The sequence below is a fragment of the Panthera leo genome, chromosome E2 (genome assembly GCF_018350215.1).
Source record: "Panthera leo isolate Ple1 chromosome E2, P.leo_Ple1_pat1.1, whole genome shotgun sequence".
NCBI classification, from domain to species: domain Eukaryota; kingdom Metazoa; phylum Chordata; class Mammalia; order Carnivora; family Felidae; genus Panthera; species Panthera leo.
The window spans coordinates 34,862,486-34,884,739 of NC_056693.1; the positions used below are offsets into that span (position 1 = coordinate 34,862,486).

Below are 22,254 nucleotides of genomic sequence, written 5' to 3' on the forward strand. Positions count from 1 at the left end.
TGTCCCCGACTCTCCAGCCACGCTGGCAGGCACTCCCCAGGCCACATTTGCCCGTGGGGAGTGTTTTCACAGCCTGGCCCCTGGAACGGTTAACACTGAAAGAACCACAGGGCACTCTAATGGTTTGACACTTGTTAGCCCACATTTAGTTCACAAGCACAAATGAAAGTGACCTTCCCGCATGTGGGAGTAGGACAGAGGAGGGAGAGCCAGCCCAGTGTGCACCCTGGGCCTGTCCATGGCAGCCCAGGTGTGCAGCTAGCAAAAACAATCACCATTAAACAGACAGCAAAACAGAATGTGACTGCCCAGCACTCAGCATTCTGAGCTTACTCCTCAGTTGGGAGGGTTAGCTCTTAGACTAGATACCATTGCAAAAGAAAACAAGCACAAAGAAAAACAAGGTAATTTCTTGGGGCTGATGTAACCTGTTCTGACCTGAAATAGGCCCTCTACCCTCCCCAGAGTCCCCGCCATAATAATCATAGTACATGGGTTGTGTGTCCACAACAGAAGTCCTGCCTAATTCCCTTAACCCTTTCCTCCCAATGTCTGGGCTCTTTCTAGAGCTGTTTGCTGGCAATGAATATACGTCGGCCTTTTTTTGTCCTTGCACGTGTGCTGGGGACCATCCACCTTGGCCCAGCCCGGAATGTTTTCTCTGTGTAACGGTGAAATGTTCTTTGTAGCTGAGTGAAGGCAGCAAATTCTCCCAGTGGTGGAAGGCAGACAGCGGATGGCTGGTTTTCTTAGTCTTGGACATAATCCAGTCGCCATAGTCTTCCACCTTGAGGTACAGTAAAAAGCCAGGGCATTTCTCACCCCCGTGGGACAAGACTCCTCTCAGCACCCACAGATTCTGTTGCTGTAGCTGGCACATCATGGGGTTTCCAGGGTCCCCCTGTGACAAAGGACAGAAGGCTTCAGGTCTAAGAAAACTCATTTTCTTTTTAAATATATCCTTGTGCAATTTACCGTTTGTTCTAGAAATGTTTTATATTGGTTCTCACTTGAGAGGGGGTAAATTATAGGATACTATTTCCGATCTAGGCAGCCACCGCCACGAATTCCAACAAGATGGATTTTCTTTTTATCGTGCAGAGTATTTGCAGGCTTCTGCCATTTGCCTTTAGCTTCCTGGTTCGCATTTCATTTTCATGTCCCTTTGACTAAATCCTCACTCTCTCTTGGTTCCTCATTCCTCCAATGTTGACCAGGCTGGGTTCCCGGCTTTTCCACCTGGCAGCTGCCTGTCAGCACACCTGCTCACCAGCCCTGCCCGTGCTCTCAGCCTTCCTCTGGGACTCAGGGATTCTACCACACAGACCTTACCTCCTTTTAAGGGAGTGATGAGAAGCTTGGCACACTTACCTAGATGTGTGACCCCGGAGAGTCACCTACTTCTCTCTGAGTAAAGTGCAGAACCCTAACAGTGCCTGGCACACAGTACACACTCAAAGAATTAGCTACTATTATCCTGGTAATATAAAAGGCCATCATTTTATGTGAAAAGTTGAGAAATAGGAGAAGAGCAATAAGGCAACTACTAGGTATAATTTACCTTAACTGCCCCAGCCCCAAGCCTCCTCTTAAGGTAATACCTGACCCCACTCCAAACCCGTGGTCCATCTTGCCCCAAGAAGGGTTGTCATTCAAAGGCTGACCAGCCCCTTCGGCCCACGTGGCCCGCCTATGCAGAAGGACTGGGCCAGCACATGGTACTCTTGCTGCCCTGTGCTGCCATGGAGCAGAGGGCAGAGATTTCATCCCAAGGGCTGGCTGGCTCTGCTACGACTGTTGAATGGGCTCACATCTGCACCCTATAATGTCTGCCTGGGGCAGAGAGGCTGTCCAGCCAAGCATGGCATGGTCTTCCCTTCTGTCACCAGTTCCAACCCCAATTTGCTTTAACTGTGGTTCCATAGCTGGAGGAAGAAAAATAGTGCAATTTAGGACAAGTAGTTTGATGAATGAATGATTGTATGGAGACCTCCCTGGCTATTGCGTGGTTTTGCAAGTTGCCACTCTGCCCAGGTGTAGAATACATGGCTTTTCCTCTTCCTCATAACGTGTGGGGCCCAACTTCTGAAGCCCAAGCAGCTGAGAGAAGAAGTACCAGGTGCTCCTCTGGAGCAGCCCCACCTCATCTCCTAGGGGAGCAGCCCCAGCTTAAAGGGGCTCTTTTATTGTGTGATCCTTAACCTTAACATTGAACAAAAGCCCTGACAGTTGTGGGGAAAGGAGGGGGGTGGGTTCAGAGTGATTCTGCTTTTGTTGGGTTTCTGGGGACCCACTAGGCAGATATTGGACTTGGGTGGTTTATTCTATATATCTGAAATATGGCTTTGAGGACTTCTGGACACTAGAACACATGTCCGAGAGAAGAAAGCATCCCAGGTAGACAAGTCACCATTTATTTGTCTGAGCCAGTTTGCTAGCACAGTTCAAAAACAAAGAACTGACTGCAGGTGTGCTACAGGTAAAAACCAGTCTAAACTTTGCAGGTAGGTTTGAAGAGATGATCATTTAGAGTAGAAGCAGCTTACCATATCCCATTGAATCTAAGATGCTCTTGAAAAATTATTATCTTTTGGGGCACCTGGGTGGCTCAGTTGGTTAAGCCTCCAACTCTTGATTTCGGCTCAGGTTATGATCTCACAGTTCATGGGATCTAGCCCCCACTTCTGTGCTGTCAGCATGGAGCCTGCTCAGGATTCTCTGTCTCCCTGTCTCTCTGTCCCTCCCTCGCTCACACTCTCACTCTCTCAAAATAAATAAACTTAAAAAAATTAACATCTTTGGAATGATATGTGTCTTTTAATTGGTTGATATCAGAGTTTAACTGGCAGCATTTTCTCTCCCTTGGTATTCCATACAATAATGGCACATTCCACAACTGATAGCATCTTAGATTTGATGAAATATGGTGCTGGATTGAGGGAATACCTCAGTTATCTAACTTAAAAAGTTGTTAGTCTTCCACCTGCTAGAGTCCAGTACAAAGTAGACACTCAATAAATGTTGGACCAACTTTGGAAGGGCAAACATTGTATAATGAAAGGCAGTCCTTCATGTATTTGCAATAAAATTACTTTTAGGAAGAATTGTCCACATATATGTGGACATATACTCTTCCCCCTTTCTCTAAAATACTTTCCCTAGATCATCTGGGGAAAAAAAATTTCCCCATCTGGGAATCCTGAAAGTTACTTTGAAGGAGAGTAGAGATTAGAAATAGTAGAGTGTAGAAATTTTGGAGTAGAGGAGAGAAACCGCCTGGACACCTGGTAGACCTGGGTTCTCATCCTTATTATAACATTTATTAACTGTGTGATCCCTGTAAGCCCCACCTTCTCTGGTGTGGACATGAGGGAGCCTGGACCAGGGACTTGTCAATTCCACACATTTTGCTGAGGTAGTAGGAAAGCCACATCTGTACAGCCCTCATCCGATTGGAGGGCAGGGCTTCTTACAGAAAAACAAAAAACAAATCAATAACTGATGAGCAATAGCATCAGAGTCTAGATTCCATAGAAGCTGAATACAGTGACCCCACCCTGTAAACATGCTCAAAGTATGCATGGTTTGACACCACCCTGTAGACAGGCTCAAAGTACACATGGTTTGGACTCACACTTGCAAACTTTTAGCCAGTGAAAAACCATCTATGACTTAGACGTGCTTAATCATGTCACATTGAAAATGGTGACTGTTTACTCCACTAGGTAGATTTTTATTGAATATCTGCTATCTGCCAAGTACCGTTCACCCCGGAGACAGCCATGGATCCCAAGTGACAGTCCCTGTCAGTCCCTCAAGGAGTTCACTGTGCAATGAGGGAGAGTCCCGAGATTCCCTTGAAGTGACCACTGCTTACTCTCAGCCTTTAGCTTTTACTCCATCATGTTCTTACCAAACAGACAGCATCGGTTTCCTGCTCTATGTGATTGCCACATCCTGTTTTCTTGAGTTTGTGTAAGGGACACATGTTGATGTCTTTCACGGAGATTTTCCTCAGGATACTCATTGTCATGTGATTTCCTGTCTGGACCATGCAACAGAAAGCCAAGAATTATTAATGAGAAGACATTGTCTATGTTAACTACAACTCATGTATCCAGATGGGAATGAGTGGAGAATATTCTGATAAACCCCCTGTTCTCATAGAAATCAGAAACGGTGTCTGAGTTTTTCTGAACACTACCTTTGTTTTGAACTTGAATGTAAAAATAGAGAACATATTCATCCTTCTTCCACATCTACAGAGAATACATTTCCTTGTTCACTTCCCAAGAATAAAAGAAAAGAAGGATGGCTTGGTCAACAGGGCAATCAGCTCCTGTTCAGGGAATAATGTCCCCTGACCTCTCCCTTCAGGCTTTGCACTCCCTTCAAGCTGTTTGCTGACTATGTACTTCTAATTTGGGTGTAGAGCTAAAAGAAAAGGGACCAAATGTAAGAATGGCCACAGAAAGGGCAAGCATTGGGAATCTTGACTGATTACATGAGGGTTCCAGCCCAACTCTAGAATCTTGAGCAATGGGAGATATGAAGCTAAACCCTAGAACAGTTCATCCCAGTCACCCCCACTGCTCGCACACACACAGCCTCCTCTAGGAGAAGGAAGGCATTAACTGCAGATGTGGGATTCCATCCTGCCACCCAGCAGTTCTGCAAGGCTGGTGGCATATGCAGCTTTCTGCCAAGAAAGCAGATGGGTCGGACCAGGTTGCTGAACTGCATTGCCGTGTCTGTCTTCAGGAGGGCTATGTTATTGTTCATGGTCTCATTATCAAAATCCTCATGGATGATGATGGTGTTGACCGGATACTCTTCATGAGCAATCACTTTGGCATCCATCTTAGCTATACCAACTATGACAATGATGTCCTTCCTAGAGAAAAAGCAAGGGAATCTTTAGAAGCCAAGGCACCATGGAAGCTTCACACTTTCCTTTTCATATTTACTCTTTTGGGGATGGGTTGGAACACTCATCCAATTGATTTTTCCTGGGCTAGTTTTTACTTACCCCTTTGGACCCAGTCCCCAGGAAATCTTTTCTGAACTCCTAGACTCGTGTCCTCCTTTGTGAGCCCATAGCATCTTGGGAATTCCTCTACCTTAATGTCATTTGTCCCACCACCCAAAGATAATCTGTTATGACTATCTTTTTTTCATGCTTTTTCCATAGTTTTTTGGTTTTTTTTTTTTGATAGTCATAGTTACACCAAAGATGTAACCTTGACTGTTGATTTTAGCACTTAACATTTTAAAAGAAACATCTTTTCATATTACATACTCTGTAAATACTCTTGAGAGAAATTCCAATTATAATAGTGATGGAGTTCATTTGGTTGTTTTCCCTTTCTCCCCTTGGGGACCACCCAAGGGACTACAGAAATGAGAAACAAATGCTGAAAAACACCATAAAATGAAAAGACACTAGAGAATCCAAACCTCAGAATTAGAGGAAGGGCTGACAATAGCAGTAAAGGACAGCAGAAGCGCAGGGCATCCTAGATGGTACCTATTCCCACAAAGTCAGGAAAAGCTGGTCAAACATGCTTCTCAGCAAAGAGATAGAAAGAAAACAAAACAAGTACCAAAATAAAGGCCAAATTGGAAGCTGCATAAAGGAGAATAGAGAGAACAGAAAATACGTTAAAGGGCACAGGGTGGAGGACTGAGAAAAGTGACCAGAATGAAATGGACATTAACAAAGATTTTTAAAGGTGAGAGAGGAGAATGACAAATATGGCAGTCAATGGAGAGCCAGCAGATCACAAAGAAAGTAACCCAAATAAGACAGAAAAAAGATTTCAGGATCCAATTTAAGAACGTTTTCTGGAAATAAGCCTTCGCTCTACAGTTTGGAAGTGTACTCCACACCCTAGGGAAAAAGCGATATAGAATGATCAACATGGAGACATAGCCTTGTCAGCTCCCAACAAGAAACAGATGGCACTCTCAAGGTGAGTTGGGGAAAGTTTAAGTAAGTTGGGGATTCTTTACAATGGTCTTGGAAGGATGTAGGGAAATCACAGAGAATATTTCAGTACCTGGGTGTCACGTGGCAAATGCAGCTTCCTGCTCAGATAACAACAGGGTGCCAGTGTGCCTTTGGGTACTAGAGGGGGGAGGGAGTGGTCAGAGCTGTGGGCAGTGGGTCACTTGGCTGGAGGAGGCAGCCAGTCTACAGTACCCCTCTGGGGAATAAGGACCCTACCCTTGCCCTCCCCACTTCCTCTGAACTCTTGCCAGTACTCCCCTTGGCCAAACCCAACTGGAACCCAGAAGGTAAGAGTACCATTGGTGTAACCCACACAAGTCAGCCTCCTGGGACCCAGAAGGGTAGAAGAGAGTAGAGAGTAGAAATGGAAGAGATGCCGCATAGCTAGTAAAGTTGATGGACTTCAATGACAAAGAAGGAATCCTTAGGCATCCAAACAAAACCAGATTAAGTCATCTTAAGTTTGGCCATGTAATTTATTGCCTAACCCAAGGAACTTGAGAGAGTGAAAGGGGATGCTTGCAGCAGGACACTAGGATAATAGGTGTAACCAGACCTCTCTCAGGTGCACTGGGATGATCATGTACCTAGAGAGGAAAAAATCAGAATGGCTTCATACTTCTCTGCAGCAAGATTTAACACCAGAAACCATGGCAGTTGTGGGGGTGGGGGTGGGGGTGGGTGTGCAGTGGTAATGCCTATTAAGTCTCCAAAAGAAAGAAGGCATGATCCATGAATTCTACACTTAAGTTGTCATTCAGGCTTAAGGACAGCACATTTGTTAATATCCAAAACCCAAGGAAATATGGTTCTTGGGAGCCCTTTAAGAAACGACATACTTGGAGACAAATTTTAGCCAATTCTAGTGTTGAATGGAGAAAATCCAGCAGTGTTGAATGCAGAAAATCCAGCAAAAGGACTGTCGGTAAGTGTGGAGTTCATTAAAACATTGGACTAAAAGCCTTTTTAGAGTTTGGGTTAGAGTCAAAATGTAAACTCTGTCAGTAATCAGATGGTGTAACTAAAGCTATAAAGAAGGTTGGAAAGTAGGTATATATGTCAGTTTCCTCATCTTTTAAAGGAATCCAAACATATTATTTACAGCTAATATGTAAATAATAAGGATGTGCAAATATGTATGTGAATCAAGGTAAACATTAAAGCACTTATATTATCTATTAAAATTGTGTGGTGGAGGAGAAGGAGGGAAGAAGTAAAAAGATAGGACTTTTGGCACTGACCACAGTAGAGTCTAAAGAGAACAGTCCAGGGGCACCTGGGTGGCTCAGTTGCTTAAGCCTCCGACTTTGGTTTAGGTCACAAACTAAGGGTTTGTGACTTCGAGCCCCGTATTGGGCTCTGTGCTGACAGTGCAGAGCCTGGAGCCTGCTTTGAATCCTGCATCTTGCTCTCTCTCTGACCCTCCCCAGTCGCGGTCTGTCTCTCTCTCAAAAGTAAACATTAAAGGAAAATAATAATAAAGAGGACAGTGCAGAAAGAAACAAAGGATGTTGCTGTCTTCCTTGAAATTATAACTCTAAGGTGAACACCAGAACAAAAACTCAAACTTTCCAAATTTGTCAGAAGAGACATTCAAAACAAAGGTCACATAATGAAAAGAAAAACCAGAAGCCACAAAAGCAGAAAACATAAACTAAAATGAAAACAAGAAGCAGGAGTTTCATTTAGAACATCAATTTAGAGCAGAAGAACATGAAGTAAGACAGAGAGGCTCTTAATGACGAAAAAGAATTAAGTCTATGGCGAAGACCTTGTAGTCATAAGCATCTGCAGCATGTGACATAATGTTCATAAAGGAAATACTCCAGGAAATAGGAGAAAGAGCCAAAGATTGTTCATGATAGATTTTTTTTTTTTTTATAAATTTTTTTTTTTTAATTTTTTTAACGTTTATTTATTTTTCAGACAGAGAGAGACAGAGCATGAACGGGGGAGGGTGAGAAAGAGGGAGACACAGAATCCGAAACAGGCTCCAGGCTCTGAGCTGTCAGCACACAGCCCGATGTGGGGCTCGAACTCACGGACTGCGAGATCATGACCTGAGCCGAAGTCGGCCACTCAACCGACTGAGCCACCGAGGCGCCCCTGTTCATGATAGATTTTAACTCATCTCTGTCAACCTAGGACAAAGCAAAGAGATTCCCTCCCCCAATTTTATATATTAAATTGTCCACCAGAGACAGAGAATGAACTTTGAATTTTAACTGTGGGAAACATTCACGTGACTCACATATAGTAGACTGCAAGGGCAACCCCAACAAATTCCTAAACAGATCTAATCATCATGTAGTATAACTCAAAACAAAATAAGGGCAGAAAACAAACAAAACACCCTGAGTATTTGAAAACTCTGTCTTTAAAAAAACCCTGAGGCAAAGGGAAAATCAAAACCAAAATAGATAGACCAGATAGGAAATAACAATGAAAATGCTACCTGGAAAGCCAAATCTCTCTGGAAGGCTAGTGCCAAGATTCAGTCCAATCTGTCCACTCCTGGGTTATTCATGCTATATATGCACATGTGTGCAATAATATATGGACAAATATATCTACTTGCAGCAATTTTTGGCACTAGGAAAAGATCAGAAGCAACCCAAATTTCCACTATCAGAGGACTGTGTATTTATGGTAGATCCATCTTGGGATACTGTTCAGCTGATAAATATGGGAGTGAAAAAGAGTGAAAAAGCTGAGTGTAATGCTGTGTCTGGTACACTATCAGTTGTATCAGGGGCTGTTATAGACTGAATTGTGTTGTGCCAAATTTGTTGATGAAGTCCTAGCCCCAGGTGTGGCTGTATTTGGACACAGGGCCTTTAAGGATGTTATTAAGATTAAATGAGGTCTTAAGGGTAGGGCCCTAACCCAACAGGACTAGCGTCCTTGCGAGAGGAGGAAGAGACATCAGAAGTGCACGCCCTGAGGAAAGGCCATGTGAGGACACTGCAAGAAGGCAGCCATCTCCAAGCCAAAGAGAGAGTCCTCAGAAGAAACCAGTCCTGCCGACACCTTGATCTTGGACTTCTGGCTTCCAAAAGGTGAGAAATAAATTTCTGTTGTCTAAGTCACCCTGTGTGTAGTATTTTGTCAGGGCAGTCCTAGAAGATTAATACAAGGGGGAAGGAAAAATCTCTCTCTGTCAATAGATACAAGAATCAATATAGCTAGACCTATAGATATATAGATATCCATAAGTGCATTGAGTAATTAAGGAAGAATATTTAAGAAACTGATGGTAGAATATGGTTTAAGGGAGGAAGTTAGTGTCTGAAGGCCAGGGAATCTTTTGGTTCCTTCTGAACATTATACTGTGTACATGTATTTTAATTTAAATGTATGCATTTTCAGGGGTTTCTGGGTGGCTCAGTCCATTGAGTGTCCGCCTCTTGATTTTAGCTCAGGTCATGATCCCAGGGTCGTGGGATGGAGCCCCATATCAGGCTTCATGCTGAGCATGGAAGCTGCTTAATTAAGATTCTGTCTCTTACTCTCTCCCTCTGCCCCTCTCCCCAACTGGTGCTCTCTCTCTCTCTAAAATATAAATAAATAAGTAAATAAATAAATAAATAAAAACTATTTTCAAATAAAAATATAAGTTATAGGTTTAAAAATTCAGCATCTCCACCATATTCTATCAAGTGTTTATACTATTACTTATTTGGGCAATTATAGTAATTATAATCTCTTCCCCCATACTCTGTGTGTGTGTGTGTGTGTGTGTGTGTGTGCGTGTATATATATATGGCATATAAATAGTATATATAGAGATATATAATAATTATATATATTATTTATGTACTATATATTATATGCTATACATATATGAATGAGTAACCATAATGTATTTATCCATGATAATTGGACTTTACATTTCGAGTGTTTTGTGTGTGTTTAATCACCCTATGAATAACATAAAACTTTTGTTTTGTGCATAAAACTTTTGTGCATAAAACTTTTCCAGTGGTTGAAATTATTTCATTAATGTCCACTCTCAAAAGTGAAATCTTTGGGTCAAAAAGTAAAATGTTTTACAAAAAAATTATTCCTTTAATAACATTTGAGGTTTTTTTTTTCGTGGTTTACAAGAATGTATAAATTTACCACATAGAGTTTGGAGAATACAAAGAAGTTCAAACAAGAAAACAGAAATCGGGTGCATTCTGAGCATTCAGAGATAGGTGCTTGTAAAGCGTTTGCATATTTCCTTCCAGTCTTTTCTCTATGCACATATATTTGTGGCAGTCATGTTGTAAGGTTCAAGGTTAAGTGTTTTAAGGTACGGGCTCCTAACAATTCACTTAAACTTAGAGTAAAGACCTCTAGTACCTCTAGTACCAGGGGTCAGTGCCTGTGTTGCAGTAAAATGGGAACAGATGTCCTTCCCGTGGAGGATGGAGGAACAATCATTTCACCTTGTGGGTGTGCAGTCCCCACAGCAGAGAACACACTGGACAGCATGACTTTGGCAACTGGTGATTCCAGGACCCCAAGAGTCATGGCAGGGCAAGTGCCAAGCCAGTAAAAAGCCCTGTTGCCCTGTCACCAGGAATCTACCTTCCAGGTCTCCCCAGGCTGAGCCGGAAAGGGTCCCTTCACCTCCACCCCAGGGGGCTGTGTAGGCCCCAAAGCACAGGTACTGGCCTGTTCTGCAAGGCAGATGCGATGCTGATGATCCAGAACTCACTGAGGATGCTGCCAAAAGCCAGGTGAGTGTACTGGGAATCCTGCAGCGACACCACCCACGGGAATTCCTGGTCTTTGACCAAACCCTCCTCGGAAGTTTCCACAACACTGGTTTTCTGGATGCCACAACCTGCAGAGAGGGTGTGTGGGGGCCTCACTGTTGGGGCAAGGAGTTGGCGGCCTGTGGCCACCACCACTGTGTCACACCTCAAGACCACCTCTCCTGCTGGTTCCCCACTCCTCCTGGCTCTCCATCTTGGTCACCACGAACTCCACTACCCACATTTCTTTTCCTGGTGGGTCATTTTCTCCATAAAAGATGCTTGATGACATCTTTGAATCTAAAAATAACCCCTTAGGCTACCGATAATCCCTCTCCTCTATTGGGCACTTGGCAGTGCACTGGAGGCAGTATCGGAAAGCGGTTCTCAAAGCGTGGTCTGGGACCTCTGGAAGTCCTCAGGTTAAAACTGGTTAAAACAGGTTAAAACTGTTTTCATAAGAATACTAAGACAGTGTTTGCTTTCTCACCCTCATTCTCTCATTCTTGTGCAGTGGAATTTTCCAGAGGCTACATGATGTCATCACTGTGACGGCTACCAGCGTGTGTGAACCTGTATATTCTTGTGTTTTAAAAATTTCCCAGTTTTTAATTTCTAATATAGTAAATATGGAAAGATATAGCTTCACAGCAAAAGTTACTTGGGGGCCCTCCATAATTTTTAAGAGTGTCAAAAAGTTGGAGCACTGCTGATATGTACTACTTCATGTAACTCCTCCAACAGATGCGGAGGTGGACGTTGTCATTCTCCACGTGTGGCTGAGAGAATGGACTTTTAGAGCTGGTAAGAACTTGTCCAGGTTACACAGCTGGTAGGTACAGGGCTGGATTTCAAACTCCATACACCTTCAACCCCTCACAGTCTCTGTTCCAGCCACATTTCACATTCTCAAATTTGCCCTTGCTTTTCCCTGCCTGGGCAGTTTGGCATGTGTGGCTCCCCCGTGTTTGTTTTGCTTGCCAGTGTATCCCTATGGGCTAGTATAGTGCATAGTAAGTGCTCAGTAAATCATTTGGTGAATGAACAAAAGCATTTTGCTTTACCAATCACTCCCTGAAGTCCAGTCATCAAGGGGTTAAAAGGTCCCACCAGGTTGAGGCTGATTCTGGCCCATTCAGGCCTGCTTGGCCTTTGCCTTTCCAGGCCCTCAAGTGAGTTGCCTCCAATTGGGCAGTCTCTTGGGTCTGGACATTTGTTTCAAATGAGAGTAAAATGTTGACTAACGTTTTAAATAAACATTCTCCCCCTGCCTGTCCTGGTTTCACCCAAGATGCTGCATTGCTCTGTACTGAAAAATAAGTCCTTATTCATAGAATCATGGAAAGTGTAAGAATGATAGAGCAGGAAGGACCCTTGAAACTCAAAGCCCCAGACTGAGTGAGCTGAGCCTCCTACTTTGCAGGCAACATTATGGGATGGCATACACATGGGGTGTTTTGCTCTCTGTGGCTGCTGACTCCCTCCCTGTCCTGACAGTCCTCATGGCCAGGGGTGCCTATCTCATCCTCAGTACTCAGAGTGGAGGGCAGGGATTCTCAACCTAGCTGCACATTTCATCCACCTGCTGGCCATCCAACTGCTATCCCCCTAGGGACAGGACCTGGGCACTGGCATTTTAAAAAGCCTCCCCAGGTAGTTTCTAATGTGTATTCAGCTTTGAGACCTACTAGTGTTTTGGGAAAGTTCTGGATGCAGCGTCCCAGATACTGTCGGCCCCTGTGCCGTGAGACCTGGGAAAAGCCACTTTACCTCTCTGGACCTTAGTTTCCTCTTTTGAAATGTGGGGTAACACACCTCTTGGAGTCATAAAGATCATGTAAGGTGAGATTATGGGAAGGTGCTTTGCAAACTGTATCTTCATGACTGATAATGCTAATGGATGATTCCTTTTTTTTTTTTTTTTTTTTTTTAACGTAAGCCACTACTCTGGTTGCTGTTTATAAATCCCAAACCACAAGTACCTAGTACATGTTTCTAAATCAGTGGTCCTTGGGGCGCCTGGGTCACTCAGTCGGTTAAGCGTCCAACTCTTTATTTGCGCTCAAGTCACGATCTCACGGTTTGTGAGTTCAAGCCCCGCATCAGGCTCTGCGCTTACAGTGCAGAGCCTGCTTGCAATTCTCTCTTCCTCTCTCTCTGCTCCTCCCCAACTCATGCTTTCTCTCTCTCTCTCAAAATAAACTTAAAAAAAATAAATTGGTGGTCCTGGATGATAGGTGTCACATGGTGGGCACCACCAGCCAACTATTGGTCAGATAATTGGTGGCTCTGTTATCAGCCATTTATTCAATTCATGGAACGTTGGCAATCTATAGTGAACAAGGCATTAACCATTGTTACCCAAATCAACAAGGACCTACAGGTAGGTGATGACTTTTGCTTTCTCAAAGCTCTAGTTGGCTAGTTTATAAAACCCTTGGAAGGTCCAGGATATAAGGAGGAAATCTGAGCTAAAGATGAAATGTTTGCCTGAAGCTATTTAAGAGGGAGGAGAGACCCTTTCTGTTTTGTGGGTATCCCTTGGTCTCTCTGGGGCTGCAAGGAGGTGGAGTAGGCTAGGAAAGTAGGGGGTTCTCCCTTTGGTGTGTGCTGTGGTGGTGTTAGAAGCTCTGTCCTGTCTCCCGTCTAACTCCAGGAAGATTGGACAGAGCCAGCTAGGGTGGCAGCTAGATGGAACAGAGCTTGCTGTCCCCTCTCAACCTGCCCCTTCCTAGGATGGAATCTTAGTTCTGGATGACCTGGAGGTCAGGGAAGGACTGAGTCCCAAGCAGGCTCCAAGGTACCTTCTTGCTCCTGGGACCAGGAACCATCAGTTTAATGATACTTGGGGGGTTAATGATAAAAGATTTATTTGAAACCACAATGCTTAGGTAGAAACAAGGGGAGGGCCTGGTTTCTGAGTACACCAGATACACCATAGGCCTCCACCTGGGCATAGGGAGGACATCTCCCACCTGGTGGTGCCTGGTGGGGTTTCTGAGTGGGCTTTTCCATAGTCTGAGGCTTACTTTCTTAATGGCACTCTCATCCGAGGATCAGCTCTGCCATCAGACTGCTGAAGCCAGTTTCCTGCATCCACGGCCTATGTTCCCTTTCTTTGCCTGATTCCCACCGCCAACACCTGCTGTCCGAGCAGAGCACTGCCAGTCCTCTTCCCCCTGAGTCCCTCTCTGGACATTAAGGGCCATGTACAGGATTCCTGTACAGGTCCCCCTGCCATGTCACACAAGCTGCTGACATTGTCATGGAAAAGAGAAGCACACTCACTGGCAGAAGAGTGGGAGACATAGAGCAGTACTAAGAGCATCCGTCTCATCTCTGCCATCCCCAAAGTGAACTGCAGCAGGCACCATGGGCAGCTGTGAAAACACAATATCCAAAGGCACAGGCTTTTCCTCTCCTCCCTAAAGCGGCAATCCCCCCACCGCGTCAGAGGCCCTGCCTCTTTCCTTTCCCCTGACAAAGCCTCCAAAACGTGGGAAACAGACCTGTCACGTCCCAATTGCTTGGTTCCGTCCAGTGAAGGGCTCAGGGACCAGCTGCCCAGCACCGATATTGTTAGGATTGGGAAGATGGCCCACAGAGAGGAGGCAGCCCCTGTGTGTCAGTTTTCTCCTCGATCCAGCCAGGGTCCCCAGGCTTCCCAGAGAGTTGGGTCTCAGAAGAGGGTTGGTTTTTGACTCATGGAATCCGACCCCTTTCTTAACTCTGTAGCCATAAAATGCTGCTGAAAGTAAGAGCAGGGTTTACTGCAAGCCCACCCCTGGCTTTGCCCATCCTGCCACACTCAGCTGGCTTAAATGATGCTGGGATTTCTTTTCACTGCTGACCACTTATACTTTTACATCATAACCGCCCAGTTTGTAGCTCTGTTAATTTGTGCAATAACCGGACAAGGCAGACAGTATCACTGTCCCCATTTTACAGATTCAGAAACTGACATTCACACACAGAAACCTGCCCCAGGTCACACAGCTGCCAAGTGGTAGAGCTGGAGTTTGAACTGGGGTCTGAGTTCAAAGCCCACACGTGTCTCCCCACCCACCATACCATCAGCCCCACTCTTGCCTCAAACTGTGCACAATAGCCGTTCTCAGTCACCATGTTCCGCTCATGACACTGGATGTTTCTTGTTGTCAGGATGGCTCTCAGAGTCTTCTGTGAACTGCTACTGCCAAAGGAGAAATGAACTCACTCTGACCTTACACAGCAGAGCTCAACAGAGGGATTCCTTCTACCACCTTGGGAAGAATGTTCCATTGTGGCATCACAGTTACCATGGTATCACCAAGCAAATGTCTAGACATGGAGACCTAGGAGGAGCCAGGATGAAAAGCCTGCCTGTTTCCTAAACTTGGCAAGGCTATTCTGGAAGCCTGGCTTTCCCCAAGTCTGGCCGAGAAGACATCCCTTTTGCTAGATCACAAAGCCCTGTCCCATTGCAGCCGTGGTCTGTCTACTTCCTCAGCACCCGCCCTGTGTCTACACAACTTTGTCAAACTGGATGGAGGAAGCCCACGACTAAACTGAGTCTGGTTTTTCCAATCCCCATAAGCATTCTTACATTTTCAGTGTGGTTTCCTGGAGCCCAGTTTTCCCTAGCCCTTTGGCTTGACGGTCCCAGCGAAGCCACCAGACTGTCGGCTCTGCCAAACCATAGGGTCAGATGGGAGCTGCACTCCAGCCACTGTTAGCAGCTTTGGTTTCAGCACAAATGGCAGGACTCAAGAGAGCTGTTGACAACATTGTGGTAAGAGAAGTGTTGACAACGTTTCATTAGATAGAATCAGAGTGCTCACAGGCTGCTGGCTCAGTCGCATGAAAGATATTTATTGGATGGGTAGATGAGTGGCTGATGGAAGGAAAGATCACTGGATAGAAAGTAAAGCGTGACTCAGAAAGGAGTCGCCATTTCCTTCCCCTCGAGATTCCCCTGATGTCCTATGTGCCTCACAATCATCCATCACCTTTAACACTGAGCAGGCATTGGCTTCTGCTGGGAGAACAGAATGGGAAAGATTTTTGGCAGTGGGAGAAATGGGAGTTGATCCTTCAGTCTGTTCGCGATGTCAATTTGACATCGTCAGCGTCAAAACACTTTCACGTGTATTTTCTCGTTCACAATTCACAATCACCCAGCCAAGATGAAGGAATTACTTGAGCTTTCCCGATGGGAACGTGGTGGCTCAGAGTGAGGAAAGTCACTGGAAAGCACATCTGGAAAGTAGCAGGGGCAGGACTCGAGCCCAGATCCTTCCAACTCTAGGGTGGTGAGCTATGCCCAAGTTGGCATTTCTCAGGCTGGACCCTGTGCTGCCTGATAAAGTACCAAAGCAGAAGTGCTGATTAGCGCAAAGCCAGGAGTTGCTCTTTAAAAGTGGGGTTGCTGGGGGGGGGGGGGGGGGAATGCCTGGGTGGCTCACTTGGTTAACCATCTGACTCTTGATCTCAGTTCAGGTCTTGATCTCAGGGTCATGAGTTCAAGCCCCACACTGGGTTCCATGCTGGGCATGGAGCCTACCTAAAAAAAAAAAAAAAGAAAGAAAGAAAAAGTGGGGATTCTGAGGGTAATGCACAAGACCCTAACTCTCTCCAATTCCTCTTTAATTCCTACATGAAAAGAAGCCACGGGGAGACCACCAGAAACACCCACTCTTAACAGGAACGATCTAGCATAACTTTATAATACTAAGAAAGGCTCAGAATCCTGCCAGGGGCCCAGGAGACATTGTGAACAGAAGGCCTCAAATCTTCAGCCTCTCTGGGTTACTTAATGCAGACCATCAGCTTTTGGTAACTTTTAAAGGAACCATCACGATTTTGTAAATAATTATTTAATTCTTTCAGGTTAATAATAACAATGGTAATAATAGTTTTATATCTTGGAGAGGAAATTCATTTGCAACTTTACACCAAGGGCTACATATCCAGGATTGTGACAGCATGAAACATATGTAGTTTCTCAGCGGGTCACTTTCTATTTTTACTCTTTATTTTTATTAAGTTAGAAAATCCTAACTCTCAGTTAAAGGACATCTGATTTTTTTTTTAAGTTGTATAGCCTATTTTTTTTTAATATATGAAATTTATTGTCAAATTGGTTTCCATACAACACCCAGTGCTCATCCCAAAAGGTGCCCTCCTCAATACCCATCACCCACCCTCCCCTCCCTCCCACCCCCCATCAACCCTCAGTTTGTTCTCAGTTTTTAACAGTCTCTTATGCTTTGGCTCTCTCCCACTCTAACCTCTTTTTTTCTTTTTCCTTCCCCTCCCCCATGGGTTTCTGTTAAGTTTCTCAGGATCCACATAAGAGTGAAACCATATGGTATCTGTCTTTCTCTGTATGGCTTATTTCACTTAGCATCACACTCTCCAGTTCCATCTACGTTGCTACAAAAGGCCATATTTCATTCTTTCTCATTGCCACGTAGTATTCCATTGTGTATATAAACCACAATTTATTTATCCATTCATCAGTTGATGGACATTTAGGCTCTTTCCATCATTTGGCTATTGTTGAGAGTGCTGCTATAAACATTGGGGTACAAGTGCCCCTATGCATCAGTACTCCTGTATCCCTTGGGTAAATTCCTAGTAGTGGTACTGCTGGGTCATAGGGTAGGTCTATTTTTAATTTTCTGAGGAACCTCCACACTGCTTTCCAGAGTGGCTGCACCAATTTGCATTCCCACCAAAATAAATAGATAAATAAATAAATAAATAAATAAATAGACATCTGAAATTGCAGCAAGTTCTCGAAACTGGCAGATAGTTCTGGATATTCAGATTGACTGTGGACTCCAAAATCATGGAGAGATTTTTTTCACTCTGCTGATGACTGCTCTCAGTTACTCATGGGCCATCGTGCTTGAAACCTGGAGTGTTGAAAATTTCTCCTGAGGAGTTTGAAAATTTCATCCTGGGGGATAGTGATGGTTGAATTTCTAAATCACTTAGTTGCTTTTCCCTCTGGAAAATATTTCTTCGTGTTCTGTTTCAGTTTTGGAAAAGGATGTTTAAACATGCCAATAAGCTTTACTGCATTTCAAAATCTCTTCTTGGATGCAATTAACAGAACAAAAAAAAAAATCAAGTACTGCTTCATTTACGTGTCATACATTTTCCAAGTTGCCTGCTACTGATCAATGGTTTGTTGAACTGTTGAGTAAAATGTCTGCTAGCCCAAATATATCATAGTTATTGTGCACTGCATACTATGACTTTGATACTGATGCAACATCTTACAGAGTCCTCTGAACAGGAATTTTGTCAATAGTTCATACTACATTTTCTTTGAATTGCTTTTCGTTACTATCGACACTCACTGAAAGCTTCTCAGCTGTGGTATCACATCTACTCTGAAGAGTACAAGTCTGAATCAGGTTTTTGCCATTTAGATATCTTCTCCACTTAGCAAAAAACATTCAGGAATTTCTTGGAAAGCATTATAATGCCCTCATTCTGGAAAAAATATATATTTATAACTTACTTACCAAAGAGGTAATCATGCTTGATTGAAAATGACAAAAATGTTTTAATGGTTTCATTATCATCAGATATCTACGTTGGACTTACAGGTTTTTCCTTAGATAGATCATCCATAGAATGTTTTTATTTTCCTAAAAGTGTTTAAAACAAAATGTCATGCTTATCATATTCTTTTTTTTTTTTTTTTTAAATATTTATTTTTGAGACAGAGAGAGACAGAGCATGAACAGGGGAGGGTCAGAGAGAGAGGGAGACACAGAATCTGAAACAGGCTCCAGGCTCTGAGCTGTCAGCAGAGAGCCCAACGCGGGGCTCGAACTCACGGACCGCGAGATCATGACCTGAGCCAAAGTCGGACGCTTAACCGACTGAGCCACCCAGGCGCCCCATCATATTCTTGACTCCTAAAGAAAGAGCTTGTGTGCAAGAGTTTTTCAATCTTTATCTAAATGAAATGCATTTCATTAGCCATTGCCCCCTGAAAGTCAAATTACCCAATCAATAATCTTTGAATTGGCTGATAATGAACATTTGTACCACATATAGCTATATTTATTAATATAAATTTCCCCAATGAAAAAAATTCCATTTTAAGTTATTCAGTTTAAAAGAAACATCTAGGAAATTTATTTCTTTATATCATCTTACAACACAAGAGCTTACTTACAACACAAGAGCTAAAACATTACCATTATCTTGTGCCTACCTCCATGTTTAACCCTCTCTTTCATTCTTGCTCTTTGTTTAACAAGTTTATCCATAGATATGTATGCCTAAACTACCGCTAAAGGTTCTCTAGAGTGTGTGTACTTAGGAATAGGATTGCTAGGTCAGAGAATGTGTTAAGATATACCTCGCTCTAAAGGTAATGCTAAATTGTTTTCCAAGATGGTTGAACCAATTTACATTCCTACCAGCAATGTAAGGTGATCCTGCTGACTCATGAATGTCCTCTCTGACACTTATTACTGTCAGCCTTAATTTTTGGTTAGTCTAATGGATATAAAATGATACCTCATTGCTAAATTGTGTTTCCCTAATTACTAGTAAGGTTAAAGATAAGTTTTCTCACGTATTTGTCACCTGCTCGAGTTAATGTTTATGTCGTTTGTCCTTTTTTTCCTATTGGGTTGCTTGCCTTTTTCTTACTGAGATGAAGGAATTCTTAATACATTCTGAATGTTGTTCACTATGTGTATTGTGAATATTTTCTACCAATTTCTGGCCTGTGTTTTCTATTTTAATTTCTTACTGAGATGAAGGAATTCTTAATACATTCTGAATGTTGTTCACTATGTGTATTGTGAATATCTTCTACCAATTTCTGGCCTGTGTTTTCTATTTTAATTTCTTTATGATGTTTTCATATAAACAGAGGTCTTAATTTTAGTTTTAATGATGTCAAATGTATTAATATTATATTGTTAGGGCTGTTTTGTGTTTTGTTTAAGAAACCTTTCTCTAGGGGTGCCTGGGTGGCTCAGTCGGTTAAAGCATCTGACTTCAGCTCAGGTCGTGATCTCACAGTTCGTGAGTTCAAGCCCCACATTGGGCTCTGTGCTGACAGCTCGGAGCCTGGAGCCTGCTTCAGATTCTGTGTCTCCCTCTCTCCCTGCTCCACCCCTGCTCATGCTCTGTCTCTCTCTGTCTCTAAAAAATGAATAAACGTTAAAAAAATTTTTTAAAAAGAAAAAAGAAACCTTTCTCTAGATCCACATCAGTGATCTATTCTACTATATTATCTTCTTAAATCTTTAACGTTTTGTTATGGGGGGTGCCTGGGTGGCTCAGGGTGTTGAGAGTCTGACTTCAGCTCAGGTCACCATCTCACACTCCGTAAGTTAGAGCCCTGCGTCGGGCTCTGTGTTGATGGCTCAGAGCCTGGAGCCTGCTTCAGATTCTGTGTCTGCCTCTCTCTCTGCCCCTCCCTTGCTCCTGCTCTGTCTCCCTCTGTCTCAAAAATAAATAGAAACATTTTTTAAAAATTAAAAAAAAAAAGTTTTGTTTTGACACATAAGTCCTCACCTCAATCTGGAATTTTTTTTGTGTGCATGGTATGGGTCCACTCTTTCCCACATGGATAGCTTCATTTCTCCACAGGTCTCCAGCATGAGCTCGGACGTACATGTGCCTGGGACTGTTCTGAGATCTCTCTCCTGTCACACTGGTTACCTTATCTATTTCCTTGTGCCAATTCCATGCAATCTCAGGTGTTACAGCTTTGCAAAGTCTTACTGTTTAGTAAGGCAAGTGGTCCCACATAATTCTTTTTCTTTAGGAATGTCTTAACTATCCTTGGCCTTTGTACTTTTATGTAGTTTAGAATCAACTTGGTACTGCCACCAAAAACAAACAAACGAAACCTTCAAAGATTTGGATTAGAATTGCATTATATCAATAGTTCAATTCGTGGCTACATTAACATCTATATATTATTGACTCTTCTTATCCATGAGCATAACGTGTCTCTCAATTTAATGAGGTCGCCTTTAAGATTTTTCAATATAATTTTATGATCTGCCCCGTAAAGGTCTTGTACATCTTTTGATAGAATTTATTCCTAAGCATCTTATACTTTTTGGTTGCAATTAAATGATGTCTTCTTTTATTATGCTTTTTAACAATTTCTTACTAAACCACTTGGAATTTGTAAAAAATTATTGTTAGAATCTTTTGGGTTTTCTATGTAAAGAATCCTATCACCTGTTAATAATGACAGTGTTGGGGCACCTGGGTGGCTCAGTCAGTTAAGTGTCTGACTTCAGCTCAGGTCATGATCTCACGGCTAATGAGTTCAAGCCCCACCTCGGGCTTTGTGCTGACAGCTCAGAGCCTGGAGCCTGCTACGGATTCTGTGTTTCCCTCTCTGTCTGCCTCTCCCCTGCTCACGCTCTGTCTCTCTCTCTCTCTCAAAAATAAACATTAAAAATTAAAAAAAAATAATGACAGATTTTTTTATGACTTTTATTTCTTTTTCCTGTCTTACAGCCCTGGCTAAGACCTCCAGTATAATGTTGAATAGGATCCGTAAAAGCGGGCATCCTTGTCTTGGTCTAAGGGAAGGTTTCTAACACTTTCTCATATAGAATAATATATGATCTAGATTGCTAACTAGATTTCCTTAATTAGGTTAAGGAATCCCCTTCTATTTCTACGGGTTTTTTTTGTTTGTTTTAATCAAAACTTGGGGTTGAATTTTGTCAAATGATTTTTTTGGCATTAAGATAATCATGATTCTTCTTTAATTTGTGAACATGATTAATGAAACTAACAGAGTTTCTCAAATTAAGCTACCCTTGAATTTCAGGGATTAATGTTTTATCATCTTATATACCACTATTCATTACTGTTTGGTATAGGGGTTTTGGTATCAATGTTTGTGAATTAGATTGGCTTATAATTTTCTTCTCTTGTATGTTCCTTATTAGTTTTACTGGCCTTGTGGCATTAGTTGGGGAGATGGAAATGGTCTGTTATCTGAATGTTTGCAAAACTCATCTGAAAACTATCTGGGCCTGGTGGTTATTTTGTGGGGAAATTTCTAACAGCTGCTTAATTTATTTTTATTTTTAGTGTTTCTAAGACTATCCACTGTTTATCTTGAGGCAGATTTGGTCATTGTTTTTCTAGGAACTTTTCCATTTCATTTTCAAATGTATTGGCATAGGGATTATAGTACTATCTCTGAAAATCTCCATTTTAAAATTTAACATTCTTTTTTTCATTCCCAGTATTGTTTACTTATGCCTCTATTCTTTTCAGTTTCTCCAGAGTTCCAATTTGTATTTTCAGGATAAACTTTTGTCTTTGTTGATCATCCTTTGTTTTGTTTTTTGTTTGGTTGGTTGGCTTTTGTATCTTTGTAACTTTATCTTACAGTTTATTACTAGTAGCTTTTTTTTTATTACCAGTACTAGTACTGCTTTATTACTTTGTGTCATTATTTTCTAGTTATTATTCTCTGCCTTTATATTATCTGTTTCTTCT

The 22,254-nt window shown here is 42.7% G+C and overlaps 2 protein-coding genes across 3 annotated transcripts in view; one reads left to right on the top strand and one right to left on the bottom strand.

Annotated features, from left to right (window-relative positions):
* Window positions 1–119: 119 nt before the first annotated feature.
* PRSS54 (serine protease 54) lies at window positions 120–14,132 on the bottom strand. Its single transcript, XM_042918821.1, is given in 6 exon segments — window positions 120–901; window positions 3,914–4,045; window positions 4,636–4,894; window positions 10,673–10,844; window positions 14,044–14,092; window positions 14,094–14,132. Coding segments are annotated over 6 exon segments (1,188 nt in total). The 5' UTR covers window positions 14,130–14,132; the 3' UTR covers window positions 120–361.
* Window positions 14,133–15,009: 877 nt separating this feature from the next.
* GINS3 (GINS complex subunit 3) overlaps window positions 15,010–22,254 on the top strand; it is a 92,677-nt gene continuing 85,432 nt past the window's right edge. For both annotated transcript variants that reach the window (XM_042918818.1, XM_042918820.1), the window contains exon 1: window positions 15,010–15,526. The gene's annotated coding sequence lies outside the window, so the exon portion shown is untranslated. The remainder of the gene's footprint in view (window positions 15,527–22,254) is intronic.